Source organism: Sebastes fasciatus, chromosome 6 (genome assembly GCF_043250625.1).
Source record: "Sebastes fasciatus isolate fSebFas1 chromosome 6, fSebFas1.pri, whole genome shotgun sequence".
Taxonomy (NCBI): domain Eukaryota; kingdom Metazoa; phylum Chordata; class Actinopteri; order Perciformes; family Sebastidae; genus Sebastes; species Sebastes fasciatus.
This window is the reverse complement of record NC_133800.1, coordinates 11,863,170-11,888,519: the sequence shown is the minus strand read 5'-3', so window position 1 is coordinate 11,888,519 and position 25,350 is coordinate 11,863,170. Positions and strand designations below refer to the sequence as shown.

Genomic DNA, 25,350 nt, shown 5'->3' with positions numbered 1-25,350 from the left:
GCCGCCAAGGGTAGAGAATGAGCAGGGAGGCATCTGATTGGTTCTTACTGATAAATTAGATATCACCATGAAACTTCCCCAGTTGATTATTTACTATTTTTTGTATTACAAGTTTTCTGAAATGTTGTGTTTAAATATGCAAATGAGGCATTATCTAATGCTAACTTTTGGTCAATAGAGGAGAAATCTACAGACGCAAATAGACCAAGTAGTAAAATATCTGAAAGAAGACATCTTATTGAAGCAAAATAGCCCCAAATCTCAAAATTGACCACTGCATGAAAACAATGTTTTTGTCTGGTGTATCTTGTTGATCATTGTTGATATAAAATATGTATACTACTCTAAGTGCATGAAGAATATGAGTTCAATGTGTCCAGTGAAGTTGTGACCTCAAAACTGGGAGAGGAGCCGTGGCACAAAAAGGTATCCAACAGAAGAAGAAACATATAGAAGAGGTTTAAGAAGTATAGGATAATATCAGCGTATGATATCCAGCAAGAAAGGTTCTGCTACATTACTACATACACTATATGGAAGCCATATTTCTCTGTATGGTTGTATTTCACGATAGATGCTTCGACAGGCCACACTACACACCGCAGTCTCACTGACAGATTTAAATACATGATATCCTACAGTATCAAAAGAAATAACAAAAAGGAAAATGGAAAAATGGACAAACATGCCAATGAATACAGATTTGTATATCCTTCGAGTTAGATCCTTGGTGCCTTTGTGGGGCCCTTCTTCGTGATTCACTGTAAAGTTTTCCAGCTCTGACTTGTGTATTAGGGGGAGTGCAGTGCAGCCATGAAGGAGAAAGCAATGTGTGCTAAATGGTCCATAAGCATGGCTTGGCCTGGCTCTGCAGGCCCCTCTGGACCCCATATGGTGAATGTGTGTGTGCTACATGCATGGACGCATGGCCTAGCCCTCAGCAGGACTGCTCCCCACCGGATAACATCCCATAAAACACTGACACACATATGCACACACATAGGGGCATTACATATATCAGTGGTAGAAAAACAAAACTCCATTTCAGTATCATATGTGGCATCTATGAGACTATTATCAGGTTGTTTTCTGGGGACACCTAAATTGTAGGGTCACATACAAATATAATCTCCCAACCACACAAACACATAGCTATCTCACACACATATTCAACCCACGCACACAAGCGCCTCATTCAACTTTTATCTCTCTTCACACACAACAACTCCTGCAAACAAAATCATTCCAATCAAGACAGCAATGTGCCCTTGTCTCCACATCTCCCCTGCAGGAACTGAGCTACTACAGACACCACGTTGTACTCCCCCGATCCTGATTGTGAAGCGGGGAGTGGAGGGGAACATAATTGCATGCTTAAACGCCTGAGAAACGGACGTCCAGTTCTGCTGAGCTGGTGCTTTTTGTGTGGCCTCATTGTTGGGACGTGCAGTCATGCAGCTCTTTGAGTCCCCGCCGGTGTTCATGTTGGGTTAGAGGTGGTTCAGAAGAGTGGAAGAGGGGGAAATGTTGTCTAGCAGCCAGATATTTCATTCCAAGACTGAGCACTTTGTGCCCGTCCACCATGCCCGGCAGGAGGAGGGTGTCTGCGACCAGAATGGAGTAAAACAGAGACAGAAATCAGAGGCTATTCTCTCTTTCTATTGCATTTCTGTCCCGTGGTCTAACACTCTCGTTGCCGGCCATTTAATCAGCTGTTTTTAAAAGGCCTGTGGAGCCTTTGATAGCAAAACACACAGACACAAGGATGCACACATCATATACACATGCACAGAACTGGTTGATGTACTTAATGTGGCCGAAGTAGACGAACAAAAGGCTCCTCTACGGGGTTGCAGTGTAATGAGGGCCGGTTTGATCGTAAATATGTTGCTCTACAGAGTTTTCCATCTCACTGCAGGACAAAAGGGACGAGCCATCAAATTCGGGTCATCAGAGGCTTCGACGTTGTAAATCAACTCGCTGAGCAGAATCAGTTGTGTCATCACGGCCGTCTGTGGCCCCAAAGTGGTCGACAGGGGCAGGATTCCCCCGAGCACAGGTGGCACAGTAACTAACAAGAGACTGAAAAGAAGAACAAGTGGTTTCTTTCTGATCCCCCATTTCATTGCTTCGGAGCTCTGTGACATTTACAGAGAATTCAAGCAGTGCCTGAAGGTTTTTGTTTAATTATGCCTTGCGTGTAACTGGGTACCTCAGAAAATAGATAAAAAGAAAGAAAGAGTGGATGATAGCAGGAGGTGTGGGGGAAGAGACAAATTGGATTTTGTTCAAAAGCTGTTTGGAAGAGATTCAAAGTTTATACAACTTAATTAAAAAGCATTGCAGCACTTTTATTGTCTCCAATCTTACTGAATAGACACTATTTAGCTCTTACTTTTAGAACCCCTGGAGGGTTGAGGATGATAAATTAGACAAAGACAAGATGATAGCTGCATTTGGAAAATGGGACTTGGACTGGTCCGATCTCTAGAGATGTCATTATGTCAAAAGGTCAGGGACGCAAACAACGCTATTAAGTCAAATGACCATTTCGTTGTTAAAAAAGGAGGAAAATGCCAAAAACCTTACCGCAAAATGAACAAAAAAACAAAACATTTAAGGGCCTGTGTGTAACATTTTTACACTCAGTGGCTCACGTTACTGCAGACTTGAAAAGGGAGGACTGAGCGGAGGGGTACCCAGTTGGTTGCAATCTGCAACCGCACCACTAGATGTCGCCAAATCCCACACGCTGTACTTTTAACTTGCACCATTCTGTGCAGTAACTGGAGCGAAAAAACAAAATGTGTTTCCTTTGTAACTCACATCAGAATCATCATGTTTAATCAAATACAACTGTATTTAGTATAATGATGTCCCAACTACTGTAGTCGAGTTAGGTGGCAAGAGATGAGAGGAGGGAAAAGTAGCCAAAACATCATAACCAATATGATTCAGCCCTTTGGATTAAGAACCATGTGTGACATGTTACGTCATATTAATCCAACTGTTTTCAGTTTCTTTAAGTGAAGACACACTCCATGCACCATGAATGAATTATTAAGCAACTAATGAAGTGGATAGGAAAGCAAGTGAATGGGAAAGCAAGTGAAGACAAATGAAAAAAAGAAAAGCATGAATTATCAACCTAATTTTCCGTCTCTGCAATCAATGCTTATGAAGCTGAAACTGTCATTTTTGGCATGGTAGTAATTGCTTTTGGCCCGTAGCGGCCCCTCTGACTCATGAGAGAGAGGTGGTGGAACACAGATGGAGTGTTTCCGAAGCTCCCGAGAGCAGGACAAGACCTCCATTCAGGTCTTCCTCTCCAACCGCTGATTATGACCAACAACAGAAGTTTGGTCTGGTCCAACACTATGTTTTATTCAAATCAAACCTTGATTCAGCCAAATTAATCTGATTGAGATGAAAGCTATGGCTGCAGGAAACACCTCGTCCACAGAAATACGTTTTCTTAAGTCGATCCAGGTGGTTCTCAGGAAAGCCAGTGGGGAAATTTCATGGCGGATGCAAGAGAATGCACCCTCCTGACCTGATTAGAATAAATTATGAAACAGTTCCCTCTCAGTCTTTAAAGATTATGTATAAAATGTAATGAAATTTACCTTACCTAAAGAGGCAGCTAAAAAAAACAGAAAGCTGACATAGCTGTGTTACTGTATGCACACAGCCATTACTAAATAACAGTGGTGGAAAGTAACTGGATGGTAGGCTACTTAAGTAAAACTTGTACTTGTACTTGTACTTTACTTGAGTATTTCTATTTCATGTTTCTTTAAACTCATGATCCACCACATTTCAGAGGAAAATATTGTACTTTTTATCCTGCTACATTCTTTAGAAAACAAATCTACAAATGAAATATGATGCATTTTCATGCCTCTGTGCCGGCGATAGCTGTGGACGGAGGCTTTATGTTTTCGGGTTGTCCATTCGTCCGTCTGGACCATTCTCATGAACGCAATATCTCAGGAGCACCAGAAGGGAATTTTCTTCAGATTTGGCACAAACGTCCACCTGGACCCAAGCATGAACTGATTTGATTTTGGTGTTCAAAGGTCAAAGGTCAAGGTCACTGTGACCTCATGACCGTTCAATTCTCGTGATATCTCAGGAACGCCTTGAGCGAATTTCGTCAAATTTGGCACAAACGTCCACTTGGAGTCAAGGATGAACTGATTAGATTTTGGTCAGAGGTGACCACTGTGACCTCTCAAAACATGTTTTTGGCCATACCTCAACAATTCATATCCCAATTATGACAATTTCATACAAATATAGGATAAATAATAAAGTGATGACATTTTGGATGAATGTAAACTGCAACTTGACTGGTGGGCGGAGGCATACAACTGCAAGAAGGTAATTCTAGTTATAGATTTAACTACCCAATGGTATATAAATTAGTTAAAATCCGCCCCACTTTGACCAGGTAATAAAAGGTATTACAATTCTGCTTACACATTTATGCATCAATAATGATCCAAAAATATGATTTATATAATAATATAACATTATTCTGCAGTATGAGTACTTTTACTTTTAATACATTCAGAGCATTTAGCCGATAATAATTTCAATTGAATACAATTTTGAATGCAGGACTTTTACTTCCACACTGTGGTGGTGCTACTACTTTTACTTAGGGTAAATGCACTAAATGTATTTCTTCCAGAACAGCTAAATAGATGCATGTTTTTGAAGGATTGAAGATTCAAGACTCAAAACATGAAAGCAACAAAAGTGACCTTAATTTGTATGTCAACTGAAAACCTTCGTGTTTTTCAGATAGATTTTTACATTTGGACCACAACAGGGGAAACACATACGGTTTGGGGTTATTAGCTGGACTACTAAAATCCATTGTGTCACATCATAAATCAAACATTTTTCATAAAAAGGGACATATTAGTTTTTCTCCAAACTTAGCAACGAGTAAACAAGTTTGAAACCAGCACGTCATTTCAGAAAATAAAACCAAAGCCCAACATAGCCCATTTGACGCAGTCACTCAACAAATTCAACTACTGTAGTCAACTGTGACAATGGCTGTTGATGAGAACTTCTTATCTGCGGCCAACGATCTATTTATCCCAACTCTATCTGCTTGAGCGGAAATGTATTATTGAAAATGAGGCCAGAGAAGGCCCTTGTGGTTCAGCGAGGGAACAAGTGTCTGTGAGATCCAGTGAAGTATGTAAACCGTTTGACATCAGTGTTTGGGCTTTCTTTATGAGAACATCTGCGGCAGCTGCCCTATAAATTCCCAGTGTTGAGAAAACAGGAACAAAAAGTTACATTTTTGTATGGCAGTGTACCATAGCGAGAAGCCGACCAAGTTGTGCCTCATCTGCAGCGCCACGGCCAACGTTTAGGGAAAGTCAAATCGGGGATGGAGAGCTGAGACGGTGTCACTGTGTGTTTACAATTCTGTTCTGCATAGCAACAGACGACCTTAAAGGGAGCTTATTGATGGCCATCATATCAACCCCAAAGGACAGACAAACACAACTCTTCAACTTGCTTTTTTTGTATTTCTACCGACCACCAAGTCACCAATTACTTCCTTTTTTTTCACCTCCTGTCAAAACTTGTGTGTGTTATTATCTTGACTGTTGAGCAATATTGGTTGATATGGCCTGGATCACCAGCTACCTCACAGGTCGGCCATAGTATGTGAGGCTGCAGAGCAACATGTTGGATCACTATAAGACTAAGGAGTTGGTGGTGGGATACATAAGAGGCAAAGGACCCGTCTCAGTACAAGAAAGGTCAGAGCCACTTGTATTTTCTCAGGAGACTCAGATCTTTCCAGAACCATGCTGTAGATGTTTCATCACTCGGTGGTGGCCAGCGTCATCTTCTACACTGTAGTGTGATGGGGCTGCAAGGTGAAGGATAATAGACTAAATAAGCTCATCAGGAAACCTGGTTTTGTCCTGGGAGTGGAAGTGGAGTCTTTGGTGGAGGTGTCAGAGAGGAGGATGCTGAGGAAACTACTTTTTTCTTTTTTTCTTTTTTTGCTCATTTGTTACCTCAATGAAGAATGGCACCCACTGGCATTTGAATTATTCATTTTTTTTTAGAGGGCGACCAGCGCCCCCCAGGAGATGCCGCCCTAGGCGACCGCCTATATGGCCTATGCCTTAAGCCGGCCCTTGGCAACTGAAACATTGGACACTGAGAACAATAATATCCATACCATGTGCAATATTACTTTTTCTATTTTAGTTGACTTATTTTACTAAATTTATCATACTTTTATTGTTATTCTATTTTGCATTGGTGTTATTATTACTTCTTATACACTTTATTACTCTGTTGTGTTTTTTATTCTTATGTTGTTGTAATTTTTTAGCAATCTTTGACAAAAGAATTTCCTTTGGCTAAATAAAGTTCTATCTTATCAAATCTTATATGATGATGCCGTTGTGTTTCCTCTAAGAATGTCTTTAGTGTCAAATGCTCTCGCAGCCTCATAGGCAGATTTTTTTTTCTTTAATCAGTCAAGGTTTGAATACAGTGACCAAGTATTTAGAATGCTAAAATCATCTTAGATGTTTCGTTACTTTCAGTGAAGTAATGCCAAATACTGTCCTTACAATCGGACCAGGAATTATGTACACATTCACTGATATTTTATACATAGGCCTACATGTATATTTGGTTATATGCACTCAAAGTTCAGGATCCGCTGCACAGATCAACCTGGACAATTAAACTTTTGTGACAAGACTACCCCGATAGCCACTATAGTCAATAAACAGTAATGCAGTATAATGCAGTAAGGCATTATATAAGACTATATAAACTAAACTAAACTAAAAACATTTTTAAGATAATATAAATTATTTAAGGTCTAAAAAGTAAAAGATAACATAAGATGTTCCTTTATTAGTTGCGCAGTGGGGAAATGTGCAGTGTACAGCATCAAAGGGGAAAGTGCAAAAAACAAGATGCATCAGCTAACACAGTAAAAAAGAGCTAAACAAAGTGTAACAAAATATGAACCATTTAAATAGATGGAAGTATAAAAATAGGAGCAGTATATACAGTATTGACAATAAACAGACTATTAACAAAATTGCACAGGTGGAAAATGATATTGCACAGTGAGAATGAAATGAATGAATGAATAGGCTAGTCTATATAGCCTTTACTCGTTGATAAAAGCACTGATGAGACAATTACTGTGATTGTTTCACATTAATTGCTCCTCAGATTTTATTGCAACATGTTTTTTAATTAAATTGAATCAACTTTGGTAGAAAGGTAATTTAGATTCTATCCAGCACTTTCAACACATCAATGTCCAACAGGGACATTTGTAACGTGACTGGAAAGAAAACAACTGAATCAGAAAAGCTTTTCATTATTTAAAAAATACTTTTCAACTTGATTTGTAATTTGTAGAGTAAATGTTAGACATTTATAATTGTGTTGGAAATCAGTGAAATACGTCGAAAGTGCGTTACTCGTTGTTAAACTACATAAACATTCAGAAAGCTGCACTACAGCACCACTGGAGCTGCAGCTGGTCCAGCTGCTGGCTGTCTGTCTGTGTCTGTGCCTTTTCGGCAGATAAATGAGCTCAACCAGGGGGGTAAAGTAAAGCAAAAGCGACTCACTCAGTCTTTTGTTCCATATTTGTTGCCGTGTCTTTCTTTTGCCAAGTTAAGCTAACCAGGCTAGCTGTGGCTAACATGCTACAGTGACTTCTCCTCCACACGAAGAAGAAGAAGAATAAGAAGAAGACACTGATGATGTGTCCTGATGATGGCTTCATCTTCTGCTATTGAAAACGGTCTGCAAAGCATGTTTTTACCTGTTTCTGGACGCTGGTTTACACAACCCAGAGGCTACTGCAAAGCCTCTGCTGCTAGCTAATGATAATGATCCATAGTTGGCTCACTAAGTTACTCTTCAGTCATCATATTGATTGGATCAATGGGACATATCTTTGTTTTTAGGGATAAACTCAAATACTATTAGTTTGATCATATATTGAAAGGTATAATTGGAGGTAAATGCCTCCCAAATCCCTTCATGTAAAGATGTTATTTTAATTTGTGGAGATTGTTTTTTACTATGTTTTACTATTTTCAAGATTCAAGATTCAAGATTCAAGATTCAAGCCCTTTATTGTCATTGTGTAGTACAACGAAATGAGATTGGGACAATCCCATAGGTGCTAATGAAAAGATAATGCAATAAAAAAAAGAGATAGTGCAATATAAATATAAAAAATATAAAAGATAATACAATATAAAATATAAAAATACAATATGTATATCGATGAGATGACAGTTTTGCCAGGTTATTGCACAAAGTGTCCGTCAGATGATCATATAATTATTGTACAGCATCATATAATTATTGCACATATCCGTAACAGTAGATTTACAGTATTTAGATTACAAAAGTGACCAACGTGTTATTGCACATTTACATTGCACGTGTTCAACTCAGACAGAGGAGACGTCAGAGTTCAATTTTACTATCTTTTCTGTACATTGTAACAAAAGTTAGGTAACAAATGTGACTAATTTAGACTGAGCACACCTCACTAATCTACAGTATCTGTGTGACTTTGGTGAAGTGAATATTGTAATTTCTTTAAAGGTTTTCTTGCAAAGAACAGTTAACTAATGACATGTTTGTGTTCCTTAATAGCAGCATGGCGTGAAGGAGACAGTTGTCTTGCTCCTGACCCCAGAGATGGCACCCTGCGAGAAACCACCATTAAGAGACTGACCTCCACCTCTCATCATAATAATGATACAGCATGGGTGGTATTCACTGACCATAATAAAGATGCAGAAGAGGAAGAAGAAGAAGAAGAGGAGGAAGCTGTACCTGTCTCGAAACTCACGAGACCAGGCTCGAATCACTTCACCCAGGAGAAACCTTTGTTTCCCAGCATTGTCACAGACGCCAGGCTGTGTGTCCCCTTAGAGCTGAGTGATGTTGATGGGGACAGAGTCCCCTACACCATCAACAGATACCTGAGGGATTACCAGAGAGAAGGTATCAGGTTCATTTACAACAACTATATCCGCTCCAGAGGTTGTATCCTGGGGGACGACATGGGCCTGGGAAAAACCGTACAGGTACAAAGTGCATTAGCTTCACATCTTTTTTCAGATTTCTCTAAATGTCTGCATGTTTTCCTCACATAGCTGTCTCTCTCGCTTTCGCTCTCGCAATCTCTTTGATCGTTTCTTAGGTCATTGGTTTCCTTGCTGCTGTGTTGCACAAAACAGGCACATGGGAGGATATCAAGAACAACATGCCTCAGTTTCTGCAGAGTCAGATGACCTCCAAGCAAAGTAAACCCAACAAAGTGGGTATTGAAATATGCTGGTTACATAAAGATGATAGATAAAGAATTATGTGAATCATAAAACTTGTTAGGACAAATAAATACCAGGTGCATTCAATCAAGTGCAGCAACAGATATGAGTATTGATTTGTCATCCTCATGATGTTGGTGTTTCCATGATCTCGTCTAGGTGTTCCTCATCGTGGCCCCACTGTCAGTGCTTTATAACTGGAAAGATGAGCTGGACACGTGGGGTCACTTCCAATGTGTGGTGGTCCACGGGCTGAGGAAAGAGGAGGAGCTGACTCGCATCAGGAAGGGACGCATCGAGATCGCTCTCACTACCTATGAGACTTTGCGCCTTTGTCTGGATCAGTTTAATAAGTAAGAACTAGGCTCAGCACACTTTCTGTCGACATGCATTTCATTTATTTCTTAAATATTTGAATTAGATTTTGTAATTGTATTTTTTCTGCAAGTATAATATACCGTTGCTCTCCCTGCAGCATAGACTGGTCTGCTGTGGTGGTGGATGAGGCCCATAAGATAAAAAATCCAAACTCTCAGATCACTCAGGCCATGAAGGATCTGAAATGTAAGGTAAGAGAACTTTATGTTTGTGTTATTATTCCATCACACTATTACTAGTATGAAACCAGACTCTGTGTGGATTTAATAATGGTAGAGAGCACTGATGGTGTCATTAAAGGGGCTTTATGTAAGAATCAGAAACTGATTGTTAACAGTGACACCTGTGGCCGTTAAGTCAACGACAGTCAGCGTCCTGTTGCTCGCGCTTGTGCTCGCACTACGTTGACGCGAGCGAGCATCAATCAAAACAGTGAGGCGGCACACACAAGACTAAACATGATTGACAGCTAAAATCACAATTTCACTATATATTTCACATGCTTGGCAGTAATAGCTTACCTGTCCAATAGGAATTTTGCCAGCGTGAGGTCCGTTTTGATACCCAAAACCAAACGAAAGTCCCTCCATTAATTGAAGGCCCGGCTGATGTTGATCCTAGTTTTCCCCCCCGACGTCGGTCCCATTCCTGTTTTGCAAGACGAGCTTCGCTAGATAAAACGTTTTTTTGTGCTTCTGTGGAATCATGTTGGAGTCTGAGTTGTGGTGGGGGCTTGTTGTTTGTTGGCGTTAGCGGACTCCATTTATAACCGAACGTTGGCTATCCTTGCACGCTGTTAGCCCTGTAGTGGAGCTGAAAATAAAGGCACTCACAAGGGCTCATGACGTCACATCCGTTGGATTTTCCCAAGAAAAAACAACCCTCATTCTTCACATTAAAAGCAGTCCACAGGCTGATAGAGGAAACCCAGAAAGTCGCGGAAGGTCTAATTTTTTAGGTTAGGTTACAACCTGTTCACATATTGGCAATAAAAAGCGTTTATACGTGTAAAAACTTACATACAGTCCCTGTCTGCACTCTAGGAGTCCTCATGTCTGCTTTATTGAAAATGGGTTGAATTGTGCCACCATCATGATAAGCTGCTAAAAAATAGTGCTCTAAGCTTTTTATGGATCATGCTTTTGATACTAGCTTTGCACTTATATTTTCATCAGATCAGAGTTGGCCTCACTGGCACCGTCTTACAGAACAACCTTGAGGAGCTGTGGTGTGTCATGGACTGGTAGGTTAAGAGACTTTTGTATAAGCACACATTTGCATAATTAAAAACACTTTTCAGTCATTTCGTTCCCCATCGTGGAAGAGATGTGATTGCAATTCGCAACTTTCATTTACTTTTTTTATTCTATTTAGGGCAATACCCGGTTGTCTCGGCAACTCGGGACATTTCAAGAACAAGTTTTCAGATCCAATTGAGCAAGGGCAGAGGCACAGTGCAACCAAACGTGCCCTAGCTACCGGGAGGAAGACTGTCAGAGCCCTTGTGAGGAAGATTTCCCACTGGTTCCTCAGAAGGACTAAAGCTATCATCAAGGAACAACTGCCTAAAAAGGATGACAGGGTAAGATTGGTGAAGTCAAACCGGACTTTCTCTTCTCTGGAAACTCACCATGTACATGACTATATTCCATCATCATACTATCAAGATGAAGGTCGATGATGTCTAGAAGCAGCCCTCAGCTCAGAGAAACTCTGTGTTGTGTCTTCTCCTAGGTGGTGTATTGCTCTCTGACAGACTTTCAGCAGACTGTGTATCAGACGGTGCTGGACTCTGAAGATGTGACGTTAATGCTGAGAACTTCAGAAAAATGTGACTGTCGAAGTGGAAAGACCCGCGGGCGCTGCTGCTATGAAGTTAGTTCACCACTTTCACCATTAGGTGCCTTTGTGTGCTGTGTATTGTGATGGGTTAAACTTCCGGATAACTTTGGTATTTTTCAACCCTATTTTCCCATGTTTTTGTGTCTAAGTGGCTAATGAAAGAATTAAAACAGATAGATACGCACACCCAATAGCTCCCATTAGAATGATTTTTATTGATGTAACATAAGAAGAAGAGCCTGGTGCTCGAAGCGTAACAGCAGTCAAATAATATGTTTCTTTTACTGCAGAAAAACTCAGAAGGTGCGCCAATAAAGACGCTGTACTTTAGTTACCTGGCCATATTGAGGAAGGTTGCCAACCATGCAGCGCTGCTTCAGTCCACTGCAGGCACCAGCAAGAAACAGGTAGAAACATGTCATCCTATAACTGATTTACTACCTTTGTTCATTAGGAGCTATCAAGTTCATATCTTCTAGTGATGGATTGGGTTCACCGTAACAACTCATTTGTTTCTTCCAGGAAAAGTATGTGGGTGGCATCTGTGCGAAGGTATTCCAAAAGTTTCCAGACTTTGTCCAGAGATGCAAAGATGCAGCATTTGAGGCCTTGTCGGACCCGATGTACAGCGGAAAGATGAAGGTATAATTTGGGAACAAAAGCTCAGTCACCTGCTCATTGTTGGCTGTTTCAGTGTGGGTTAACATATCTGTGTTCCTTCCAGGTGTTGCAGAAGCTGCTGAAATATTACATGCAAAGGAGAGATAAAGTACTTCTTTTCTCTCTCTCAACCAAGGTGAGAGCTGTGTTTCTGTGGGTACCTTGTCTTTATTGAAATCAGAATGTTTGTGTGTCCGTGCATTTGCACATGTGAGTGATGCTCACATAGACGTAATATAACATGGAAGTACACTCGTTGGTTTAAAGCCCATTTCAGACTAAGGATTTGAAAGGAGTTGAAACAACTTGCGACTACTTGCAATGTGCCGGTCTGCAACGTTCTGCCAGTTTACACCAATGCGACTAGAGGAGACAGTGTATCGTCTCCATAGCAACGACTCTCCGTACTTATGTTCTAACTTCCGGCTTTTCAGACTTTTTTGTAGGTGGATATAGTTTGTAGCATCTGAGATGCTGGTTACAGCTGTGTTTCTAGTAGTGAGGAAACAGCAAAAACGGCTCGAAAAGAGGGTCGAGGATTTATAGCCGTCCATGGGTGCTTCAACGGAATACCCAGGGGGATTGTGCAAATTTATGCCGTGAACTTGAGACAGGAGATCTCCCCTCTTTTGTTAATTTCTCCCGTCTATTCCCGGAGCAGTTCCTCCCTTTCCTCCGTCCATAACTCTGCCATTTCAACCGGCTGACGGTTTCGCTACGAGCTGATTGGCTGTTGAAACAGGTGACGTGCCTCACGTTCTAAAACCAGTAACCGGCGACTTGACAAGCTGAGTCGCAGGAGGCGCCCTCAGCCAGCTTGAGTCCAGCTGAGATGGACCAGTTCACACCTATAGACCTTATATATAAGAAGCGAACGTAGTTCCTGTGACGTTACCCATTGGTTTGTGGTCTGCCGTTTTGAAGCCTTGAGTTCAGCATTCTGTCTGTCACCATCTTGGGTTTTTGCAAACAGAAGTGACATGAGAGGGTGGAGCTAAGTACTACCGAATGCTGAATAAGACATTTTCAGGTGACCAAAAAGGTTATAATTAACTTTAATGAACTGAAAACACACTGTGAAAGGGTTAAAGTTCTAAGATGAAAACATGGACAACTCCCAGACCGGACAACGCCGTGGTAGCGACCTGTCAATCACAAGGTAGCCCCGCCCTAAAGCACCCCCTGCTTTATCATCTATTTCACTCTAAATGGGACCATACTTTACTAAATAAACATCATGCTGTATTGAAAAAGACTTGAAACCATCGATTGAGACCATAAACTCATGTTTACAATGTTTACTGAGGTAATAAATTAAGTGAGAAGTAGGCTCATTTTCTCATAGACTTCTATACAATCAGACTTCTTTTTTGCAACCAGAGGAGTCGCCCCCTGCTGGCTACCAGATAGAATGTAAGTTTAAGGCGCTTCTGCATTGGCTTAACTTTTCACCTTTTCACTTTTCCCTGCAACGTTCTAAAACGGTTCCGTCTCGTCGGGAATCTTTGGTCTGAACTGGGCTTTAGTGCTTTACACCCGGTCTTACCCATTCAGCCTTTCAACACAACAACAGGCCTGAACACACACACTTAATTGCCACTGAGAGCAGATTACTTGTTTACAGAAAAAATAGTCGCAGGAGGCTTGGTTTTCTCATGACATAGATTAATAGGTAAGCCTTTGGGTTCCATAAGCGAGGGCGATTAGAGTTTTAAACATAATTAGACTCTGCAGAGTCTTAATGGTTGCTGTCACCTGAGACGCTATGATAACATTTCTGGCTGCTATGAGGTCATATTTTCATGGCCCATGTTTTGCTTTTTTGGTAATCATAGAGTTCATAGAGCTTTGACTGTGCAAGACTCAGTATATAGTATATCTATAAATAAACAAGCCTGAGGATATTCTGTTTATATTTTATTAAATTTGTTTGTCTAGCGTTTACATTTTATCTCTTATATTAACTCTTCAACCTTGACAATGAGTGAATTCACATCATACTTGTTGAGATGTCAGTTTTTACACAATTGATTGGTATACCGTCACACTTGTTTTTTTTTGTGTTTTGAACCTGTTAGCTGTTAGATGTGCTGGAGAGCTACTGCATGGCCGAGGGGCTGGACTACAGCAGGTTGGACGGAACCACCAAAGCCAAAGAGAGAGTTCAGATTGTCAAAAAGTTCAACAGCTCCTCTCACATCAACCTCTGCCTGGTTTCCACCATGTTAGTTGAACAATAACAATTACAGAAGTAGTGTTTTCTCAGATTTCATATTTACATTTCTAAGCCTGTAGTGGTGCTTTTTTCAGTAAGTGCTTATTTTAAACAAAACCTTCAATCTGCTGATAACTGTATCTTTGTTCCCTCAGGGCAGGCGGTCTTGGTCTTAACTTCGTAGGGGCCAATGTGGTAGTGCTCTTTGACCCCACATGGAACCCAGCCAATGACCTCCAAGCTATTGACAGGTAAGTTGTGGGCAGCGGGCAACATCCGGGTCTGAAAAGTGAAGCCAATGCAGAAGTGCCTTAAACTTGCATTCTTTCTAATAGCCAGCAGGGGGCGACTCCTCTGGTTGCAAAAAGAAGTCTGATTGTATAGAAGTCTATGAGAAAATGAGCCTTTGTAAACATGAGTTTATGGTCTCAATCACTAGTTTCAAGTCTTCTTCAATACAGCATGATCATTTAGTAAATTATGGTCTCATTTAGAGTCAAATAGACCATTCAGCAGGGTATGTATTGTATTGTATTGTACTTGACTTCACCTTCTTGTGTCACTTCTGGTTGCAAAAAACCAAGATGGTGACGGCCAAAATTGAAACTTGAACACGTTTTTTACTGTTTATATACATGATGCCTGTCTGTTGATATGTTTATCTCTCTTCAGAGCGTATCGTATTGGCCAGTGCCGGGATGTGACTGTTCTTAGACTGATCTCATTGGGGACTGTAGAGGAGGTGATCTACCTCAGACAAATTTACAAACAGGTACCAGATAATTATAACCACACACACACACACACACACACACACACACACACACAAATCAAATAATACCAGAAAAAAATGAATTGCAACAGTGCTCTGTGTCAGTATCTATAATATGTGCCTTCTTTCCCGTCTTCCAGCAATTGCAGTCGTCAGTTATGGGCAAGGAGAGCGCACGGCGGTACTTTGAGGCAGTGCAGGGGCATGTTGTCCATAAGGGGGAGCTGTTTGGGATCAAAAACCTCTTCAGGCTGCAGACCCAAGGGACATGCCTCACCCGCGATATACTGGAGGTTAGATATACACCTACACGTTTTTTTTTTCAATGGAGTTTGGTGGCTTTGGCGAGAGCATAGATGGATACAACGGCTTCAGAAAATGAAAACAAATGAAAACTGAAAGATAAAGCCGTTTGTTGATGATTGTAACATCGTTAAATTGATGTTGTTCAATGAAATGGTTATGTTTTGATAAATGTGCATTTCACTTTTTCTCCTCCCGTCAGCGAGAAGGCCGAGTGGAGGCCGGTGTGATGACCAGCAGCACACACACAGGGGAAGAGAAGGAGGAGGAGACGAAGGGAGTTAGCGTGAGTAACTCTGCCGTTCTCAGAGACCCAGAACATTAGAGGGCACTCATGTTCCCATCCCTCACTCCGTCTTCTCTCCCAGGCGGCCCACTCATTCTCCCATTCCCACACGAGTGGGTACCTTAAACGGGGACCTTTCTGTCTTTCAGTCAACCAACTCACACAATCTCATTTAACTTTTTCTTTATTGCGTCATTGATTCTTCTTTGTCTTGTAATCTTCCTGTTAAGGGGTTTATTGCAAAGTGCCCCATGTATTAGCTTCTTTAACAAAAATTGTCAAAATGAGATAAATGATGTTACTTTTAAAGGATGGAGAAATTGATAATGTGGCCAAAATCTGTCTCGTCAGTATCACATACTCACCCTGCTGTAGGCTTTAAAGGTGGCTGTAAAAAGTTTGTAGTTTCCTCACAGCAGTTGTAGTTCAGGCAGTTACAGTAGCCTCATAGAGGGATTTTTTTTATAGAGGGGAAAAAGTAACAAAAAGTTCATTGGAAATCTCTCAAACCACTCCTGTTTTAGTCGTCATACTTTCAGCAAAATATGGCTCATTACACTGCTTTCATGTCACAATGTCATTGTCCTCCGACTGAAAAGCTCCTTTGACGTAGTGTATTTGCCTAAACTGTGAGCGTTTGCAACACACTGAGCATACGCTTTGTGTTTTGTGGAGTTTCTATGCAGGTTTTGATGCTTTTTTTGCCATGGAAACCTGTAACAATTGGCTGAATTGAAGCTGACCACTGCTCCTTTAGTGTGAAACTGAAGGCTTTTTACAGCAACCCTTTCAAGCACAAAGGGCACTAGTATTTAGTACTCCACACAAAAAACACACAATGCAATAGATTTTGGGTGGAGTATCATTTTAAGGACTTGGTTTACAAAAAGATTTTGTTTTACTCTCAATTCTTTGTATTTTTGAGAAACTGAAGGATGAGTTTCTCTTTGTCTGCTTCTCACTTTCTCTCGGATGCTGTGTGAAACAGCTGGATGTAATTACTTGCGTGTCCTAATGGAAGGAGCAGACCACACTGAAGCCTATCTTCTGCTTCTCAGCTATTTATTTACACAGTGATACCCCTTATCATCCCGTTCCCAGCCAGGTCCTTTTTTACAGGGCTGCTGCTCCGCAGAGGCCTTTCAGATTCTTTCAAAAACACAGAATTCACTGGGGTGCCTTAACACACACAGAGAGGCTTGAGGCATGTAAGAGCCAACATGCACACAAATACAGCAGAATCCGGGGAAGAAGAGTCATCTAGTTGGCAAATTTAGTGAAATTGGAATCACAGTTGGTGGTCGCTCCCATAAAGGCCCATTCATATAACTCCAGGGAATGTTATGACCCCTATGGTTTATTCATTTTACATCATGATCGGGGGCATATGTCACATTGATTTTAATATTTATTGTTACAAACATCTGTTTTTTATTACATGATGAAATCTCACATGGGCTGGTCCATTGCAAGATGGCATCAACAAGGAATTTGTAGCCCATTTGTGCTTATTTTGTAGCTAAATCTTTCCCACACAGTGAATATACAGTTTAAATTCTTCACATCAATTGTCCTGTTCTTTGCCAATATGCCCCTGCTTTTCCTTAGCTGTTTGTTTCTACTGTTTTATTTAAGACACCTGGAGACTGTCCGCCAACAGACGGCCCTGTACCAAATGACGAACCAGCCAAGGAGAACAGAGGTGCATCAAAGGTCCCCAGAGGGGTGTTGGACTTCAGCAGTGGAAGTGAAGAGGATGAGGAGGAGCAGGGTCTTAAGAGGAAGCCGTCAAACCCCAGTGCAGTGGACGGCAGCAGGGGTGGGAGTGCTGCCACCGGTCCTGGTCGAATGAGTCTCCTCCAGCACGGTTTCTCAACGCTCCTTGAAAGGGTCAAAGGAAAACCAGAGTTGGCAGAAGGGGACAGTAGTACGGGTGTCGAGGAAGGCCCCTCTGAGGAAGATGATGAGGATCAAAAGATGGAGGGTGCCTCCTCTGGCGTTTACAAGAGCTCCAATACAGGAAATGGTGCAGGCTGTCTCCCTAAATTGGGAACGAAAACGTGGGACAACTCCTGCGGTTCAGACGGGGAAAATGGAGATGAGGGGAGACAAAAGAGGGCTTCTCTGTTGAAACAGAGTGATGATGCTGTAAGAAAGAGACAAGGCTTGAAAGGGTGGACAAATAAGAAAATCACAGTGGATGAGGAGAGTGATGACAGTTCCTCACCAGATAAAAAGAAACCCAACAAGCTCAAAACTCCAGTTCAAAAAGTGCGCCGCTTTGATGGTTACTCAGATGAATCGGAGGACTTGGACATAGAGGCAAAGACGTGGGCCAAGAGGGACGCTTTAAGTTCACATGGTAGAGGAAGGCTAGACCGCAACAGAAAGAGGCAGAGTGCTAGTGTTCGGGGCAAGGCCAGATCCAAATACACAGACGACATAGAGACATTCACATCTTCAGAAGACGAACACACGCCTGTTAAGAAAGGGAGATCTACAGGACGCCACTTCACATCTCCACAGACGGAAAGATCCGGAGTTAAGTTTTCAAAAGACGAGCAAAGAGCTGCAACAACCGACAGGACAGAGAGACGAGCAGGGACGCCCAAAGCTGTTTCATTTACTAGTCTAAAAAGTCAGACATCCCCGGCGAACAAAGGAAAGGGTGGAACTATCGACAGTGTGCTAGGTCAGATTCAATACCTGTTTTTATATGCTAATAACTTTGAATGAATTTCAACATCAATGATGAATATTTCTGTTTTTAAAGGGGGTGTACATGAGGTGATGTACACCCACTCTAACCAGCGCGTGGTGGGCGGGAGCAAAGCAGAGGAGAGGATCAGTAGAGCTGCTGTACGAGACGTGTTCGAGCGCAAGATGTACTCTCAGCTCCCGGCCAATCACCTTCTGGGCACCCAGGAGGTACATACTGCCTTAAAGGGATAGTTTGGGTGTTTTGAAGTGGGGTTGTATGAGGTATTTTTCCATAGTAGGTGTAATACGTACAGTAGATGACGGTCGGCACACCCCAGTTTGGAGAAACAGACAGGAGTTACCGGCACCGTAGCAAAGAAATGTACTGCTGTGGACGGGGCTGGCAGTATTTTAGCCACCTAAAAGAAAGGCTCACCTAAAAAAAATCAATATTAGTTTAAGTGTACGCTGTATTTGGAATATTTCAGGGAACTGAACTGAAAGTGAAACATATCTATACTGTTTTTGTTAATGTAGTCTGCTGGCTTTGAATAGAACATAGATAAGTTTCACACTCAGTTCAGTTCCCCGTCGGAAAAGACTGCCTGACGGCAAGATAAAGCGGTGAAAATATTCTAAATATAGCGTACACTGAAACGGATATTGTTTTTTTTTAGTTGAGCCTTTTTTTTAGGAGGCTGAAACACATTTTGCTGCCGGTCCCCTCCACAGCACTGTATTGCTTTGCTTCTGCGCAGTAACTCCTGTCTGTTTCTCCAAACTGGGGGCGCGCCGACCGTCATCTACTGTAGATAATACACTGACTATAGATAAGTACCTCATACAACCCCACTTCAAAACACCCAAACTATCCTTTTAACATTGATCTGATTCAGTTATTCAATTATTCTTTAAATATATAATATTGTGGTTGTATTTTGCCATACCATATTAGATTAGATAAATTGAATTACATTTGAGAAAAAGCTCAACAGGATTTCTCAATAATCCACAGACCTCACTGTAAACTGTGTCATTTAGACCTGTTTTATACCAAAGCATGTCTGGCAATTGCATATTGGCATGCAGAATAAGGCTTGCCAATACTGTATCAGACACACATACTCACACTGACATGGACGTATAATAAGACCTGGATACGGTGCCGCCGCTCAGCCTTGCTTCCAGTTTTTGCAGCGAAAAATCCCGTGAGGCCCAAAAAGCATTTTCCCCATAGACCAACACTGTAAAAGAGAGATCTTATATACTGTTTAAAGGACACCTCGAGCTGTAAAACACAGTCAATTATGACTCTTTCTATTCTGAATTTTCGATCCATGGAGGTTTTCTATTTGAAAAACGTTCCTCTAGTCGAGAAGATTGTTTTAAACATCTGTGACGTCATCACAATGTAAAGTCTAAGGGTCGAGCGGGAGCTCGCAGGAGAAACACTGCTGCTCATATTCAGTGGGCCGCATACCCCGGAAGTAAGTTGGCATATGCTGCAGGCGAGCAATTCTCATTGGAATGAATAGGCTCCATCTTTGGGTCCGGTATTCAGTTCTTATAATACATCCATGCATGAGTGGATGTAAACAGATACTGCTCTTTGTATTGTAATGATAGCTCGGTCCAGCTTGATGAGTAGCAGCAGCGTGGGTTACCTATATTAAAATTTGTGGTTCATAACGCTGCGTTTACATCCACTATCATGTCAACATAAGTCTGCATATTTCAGCCAACAGTACTGACTAGTGGAGAGAGACAGTTGGTGAGCAAACAAATGGTTCATAATGAGGTTTGTGGGTTACTGTGGGTTTCTTTGTCTTGATTTTTGCATTAGAGCAGAGGCCTGAACTACGAAGCAGGATTTGGGGTTAGCGAGGTAACTTCAGGGTTAACCCTTCAGGGTTTTCCGCCCTACGACGGTGGTTCACCTCTTACCGGGGTAGATCGCCATGGTAACTTATGCTGAACACCTAACCTGCTCCGGAGCAGGTTATGTTCCAGATAAGAGATCAACTCGTATAAAAGCACCGCCTACTGACCAATCAAAGCTCGATAATATTACACAAATACGAAGAAGAAGTCATAATCCAAGCTAAAAGCAAGACAGTTTAAACTGACAAATGCAGAGGACAGCTGGCTGTATGCTGGGGGTGCTTAGAGCTTTGATTTATGTTTTTATATTAATTTTTTTACATGGCATTGAGAAATCCTGGGTTGATTTACAGAGTTGATAACCAGCGTCGCAGTACTGCTTAGCTTGGATCTCATTTGTTAGGGTTAGTTAAGCCAGATAACGAGATGTTACCCTGAGTATGTTGAACTCGCTTCGTAGTACAGGCCTCAGGTGTTTGATTTTTAAAGTGCAATTATTTGGTATGATACAACAAATCTCTTGTTTGATTGCACCAGAGCCTGTCAGCGAGCGAACCAGACAGTCAGCCTGGCCCCTCTACTGTCAGACCGGAGATGCCCAGCGTGGACCATCCAGTCACCTTCGCCAACAAGAGCGTGCACCACACCAGACACACCACCTTCATCATTGGGGAGACTCCCCAGGCCATACGCAGGTACTGAAAGAGCGTCGGAGGAGGCGAGGTGAAGAGAAAAGATGAGAGGCGATAGCAGTTAGGATAACGCAAAAAAAGCTGAGAGGAAGAGATAAAGAAGAAGAGCGGATTGTAGAACATGAGATATGATGGATTTACGATGAGAAGGGTAAAAGACGATAGGGTAAAAAAGTCATGGGTAGACATAGTGAAGGATAAAATGTCTTAAAATAAGAGGGCCTGCATGGATTGAATGAGAATAAATCAGGCCAGTGGATGAACGGAGGAAAGGGGCTGTAAAGAGCGAAGTCGGAAGAGAGGAATTCCTGGCAGTGTAGGGAAGTAGGCCAAAAGTGACCACAGATATGGTGTTGAGCGCCCCCACCTGGGCCTCAGGAATTGTGTGTGTGTGTGTGTGTGTTTAGCCAGAGACCACCTCTGAGCTTTCCCTTCCACCTATTTCCCAGCATCATGCCAAAGATTACCCAGTTATGTTCAGGCCCAACAGTGCAAGAGTTTTTCCCCTCCACAACCACAGCCCTCCTGAGACGAACCAAAAATGATCGCCCGAGGACTTCCAAACCCACACTGATATTCACACACACACACGTCCTAACAAGCATCTACGCACACATACAGACACACGGCGCTCGAATACACACCTCTGTCCCGCTGCATCACCTCCGCCCCCTACCTTCCCAAACACTCGTATACAGACACCTTTATGGCTCCGATCTCACTCCCCGGTGAGCCTCTGGGAGCGAAAATACACACTAGTTATATTGATATCCCCTCAATTAACCTCGCTGTTTAATGATTTAAATCCACATGCAGGCCATGTTTTACTGCTGTTCCTTTTATTTATTGTTTTTCCAGTGGAAGCCACAACTGATAATAACACCACCGTAATGCTGCCGTACCACCAGCGACTTTGAAGTATTTCTGTCCCCGATTCTGGTTAGACCAGAGTTTTTAATGACTGCCTTGGAGCTCAGGAAAAACACCTCATACTGCACGGCTGTCTGGATATGAGCCTGAATATGTGGAGAGCCATTCATCTTGGGCTAAGCCGCAGAATATCTGATTAATAGTATAGGCCTTGTGGTTTTTTTATAGGCGTTGTTTTACGTGTGATTTAAAAGTACCTTACTGTACGCTCACATGTGCCAAATTCAGGCCTCGTACCGACTGTACATGTGTGAATGTGATGTTAAACTCACAGAATATTAGCAGGTGATATTAGTTATAAAGGCGTACACATTTTCTCATACTCATTCCTGTCTTTGTGTGCTCGTGTGTAGGCAGCAGCTGGAGGAAATGGCAGAAAAATTCAAATTTCCCTCAGTCCATCAGTTCGCAGTGGAAATTGTGAGAGGAAACTCAACCCAGAGGCTGGCCTGGCTACGACAGTATTACACTTCACTGAACCACCCTGACCTGGCCAACACAGTCGCAAACAACTTCCCACAACCCGATTCAGCACAGACCTCCTCTTCAACTGCTACCTCCCCAACATCCACCAAAACAGCCGCAAAATCTCACACACATGCCAGAACCTCACAAAAGGATGTTGTAAAAGCTAAATACACTCAGAAGAGTCCTGAACCTAAAACGAAGCCTGAAACCCCACAATGCAACGTTTCTGTGCAACAGAAAAAGTCTAGACACCCACAAAATGACGTTCCCGAACCCCAGACAAAGCATAGAAACCCACTAAATGATGTTCTATCACCCGAGAAAAAGCGAAAGAATGTCCTAGTGCCTCTAAGACTTGAGTCAGAGGAGCAGGAGGAGACGGTCTGCAATGCCAGAGGACATAAGAGGACAAAGAGGGGTAGTGTTTCTAGTCCTGGAGCCCTCAGAGCTGGTGGTGGTCTTGGCTTGGATCGGGCCAGCAGCAGTGGTCTGGGGTCTGGGGAGGCTGCTGCTTTCCAGAGCTGCACAGACAGACGTATCCCTTCTTCTCCGGACCTCAGCCATGGCAGGTCCACCACGTTATCCAAACCCGCAGCGAAGGGAAGAGAGCAAGAGCGAAAATCATCTCCCAGGAGGACCAGTGAAACTTTTCAAGGCCAGAGGGAAAGTCCTCAGACTTCTTCTCCTCCTGAGCAGGCCACATCTACCTCTCGTCGTCGTTCCCTCCTCACAGATCTGATTGGAGACACCTCGATCCTCGACGATCTGTTAAAACCCAAACCCAAGGGTGCACAGCAGATGGGCGCCCCAAAAACACCCCCTGCACTCCCCTCCGTGGCAGTAAGCACACGTCTCACCACACCTTCTCCGTCCAGAATCAGTGTCAATACTGATTCTGGTTCAGCAGGCCTCATAGACTCTCTGTCCTCTCCAAACTCAAATAAACCACCTATACATCAGCTGGCACCAAAGGGCAGTCGAAAAGACTTCTGGGACATCCTGAATGAAGGTAATGAGGAGAGCATCAACAGGTTAACAGACCCGGCAGAAGTGCAGAGGGTTTGCGTCAACACTAACTTTGCAGCTAGAGGTAGGTCTGGAGGAGAGGAGGAGAGCAAGAGTCTCTGGAAGACTAATGACAAGTTCCTGTGGAAATAATATAGCAGAGACAATTAGAGAGTGTTAAAGGTTTATTATTTTTCTCTTCTGTACTTTCTACTTTTGCAATCCTAAAGGAGATTTATATATATAAAAAAATCCTAACTGGATATTTAAAGCAGGTTCTCCTGCCTCCGATTTTCTTAACAGATTTTATTTATTATTTTAAAATGTCATATAATTTGTACCTTTTTAGAATGTCTTTTTTTTATCTACTTTGATTATTTGAAAATGTTAATTGTTCATTGTATTAGTGAGTTACAAGCATAATGCTGACTGTTACTTGAGTTAACAGGTTGTTGATCACTCTGGGAATGTAAACCTTTGTATATTTTATTGAAGTTATTGCCCCGTTTATTGTTTTATTTCTAAATAAAAGTGGAAAAATTGAGCCAAAAAAATCCCTGGTAAAATGTAAATATGTCATTTAAGGCTGTAAACTAACGAGTATCTTCATTATCGATTAATTGTTGGACTGTTAAAGGTCAGAACAGTGAAAAATGTCCATCACAATTTCCCAAAGTGATGTCTTCAGATAGCTTTCTTTGTTTTTACAGACTGATTCAGACATTCAGTTTATAATTTAAGGCAAGAAAAAATGGAAAATTCTCACATTTGGAAAGCTGGATCCGTCAAATGCTTGACATATTAAGCTGCAACAATTAATCAAGTAATCAATTAGTTGTCAACTATTAAATTAATCGCCAACTATTTTGATAATCAATTAATCGGTTTGAGTAAAGAAAAATCACTCAAAATTCTGTTATTCCAGCTTCTTAAATGTGAATATTTTCTGGTTTCTTTACGACGTCTATGACAGTAAACTGAATATCTTTGAGTTGTGGACAAAATAAGACATTTAAGGACGTTGTCTTGGGCTCCGGGAAACACTGATCGACTATTTTTCACCATTTTCTGACATTTTATAGACCAAACAACTCATTGATTAACCAAGACAATGAAAATATTCACTAATTGCAGCCCTAGTTGGCATGTTTGTTGGCAAATTAATTATCTGCTGATCAACTAATTGTTTCAGCTCCAATGTTCTATAAAAACAGGTAAAATAAACTATATACAAGTGTTTTTGCCTCTTGTGTGCATACTAAATGTTGGTGTCAATGCTCAAACTGTTGCTGCACATGATGTGATGTTAAGTGGATGACTGAGAAAACCCAACCTGCTGTAGGCATTAGCCATTATCGTTATTGGATACCATGACTCCCACCCGGGGACTGCTGGTGGCCGTGCAGAGATATCACTTAAAACTCCCTAATGGCTGTTATGTCTCCATCAATCTGAACACCTCACTGCCTCCCACTCCCCATACGAGTGTGCATATTGTGTAGATGTGTAGTGTGGTTTCCCTGCACAGTAATCTGATCTCAATTGTGCCGCAAACGCCCCTCAGTGTTGAAGCTGCTGCGCTATTAGTGAAAGAACAATAAGCAGTTGAAAACTTTTAGTGGAGCTGGGAGAACATCCATCCATCCACCTTTCCTCTCACCTTCTCAGTTAAAGCTGCAGTGGGTAGACATGGAGCAAATATGATAAAAAAAATTAATAAAACGGTCACTATATCCTGACAGTAGTGCATGAGACAGGTAATCTGAAAGAAATCATGTGCCTCGGTGTCCTCCGGTGCTCCTAATGGCATCTGCAAGATTTCACAGACCAGAGGAAAACAACCA

At 41.9% G+C, this 25,350-nt stretch overlaps 1 protein-coding gene across 2 annotated transcripts; it reads left to right on the top strand.

Moving 5' to 3' along the window:
* The first annotated feature begins 7,531 nt into the window (after nt 1–7,531).
* On the top strand, nt 7,532–24,743 carry ercc6l2 (excision repair cross-complementation group 6-like 2). 2 transcript variants are annotated; one of them, XM_074637655.1, is made up of 20 exons: nt 7,532–7,825; nt 8,698–9,131; nt 9,248–9,364; nt 9,534–9,727; nt 9,850–9,943; nt 10,928–10,995; nt 11,127–11,334; nt 11,487–11,627; nt 11,885–12,001; nt 12,117–12,236; nt 12,319–12,390; nt 14,333–14,478; nt 14,625–14,720; nt 15,142–15,241; nt 15,382–15,534; nt 15,747–15,830; nt 17,466–18,522; nt 18,604–18,758; nt 20,949–21,106; nt 22,387–24,743. In XM_074637655.1, exons 1-20 carry the CDS (start codon nt 7,795–7,797, stop codon nt 23,657–23,659), a joined length of 4,818 nt encoding a protein of 1,605 aa, XP_074493756.1. In that variant the 5' UTR covers nt 7,532–7,794; the 3' UTR covers nt 23,660–24,743. The 2 variants fall into 2 exon arrangements, with proteins under 2 accessions (XP_074493756.1, XP_074493755.1); XM_074637654.1 differs by having other exon boundaries at nt 7,543–7,825; nt 8,695–9,131.
* Nucleotides 24,744–25,350: the final 607 nt, after the last annotated feature.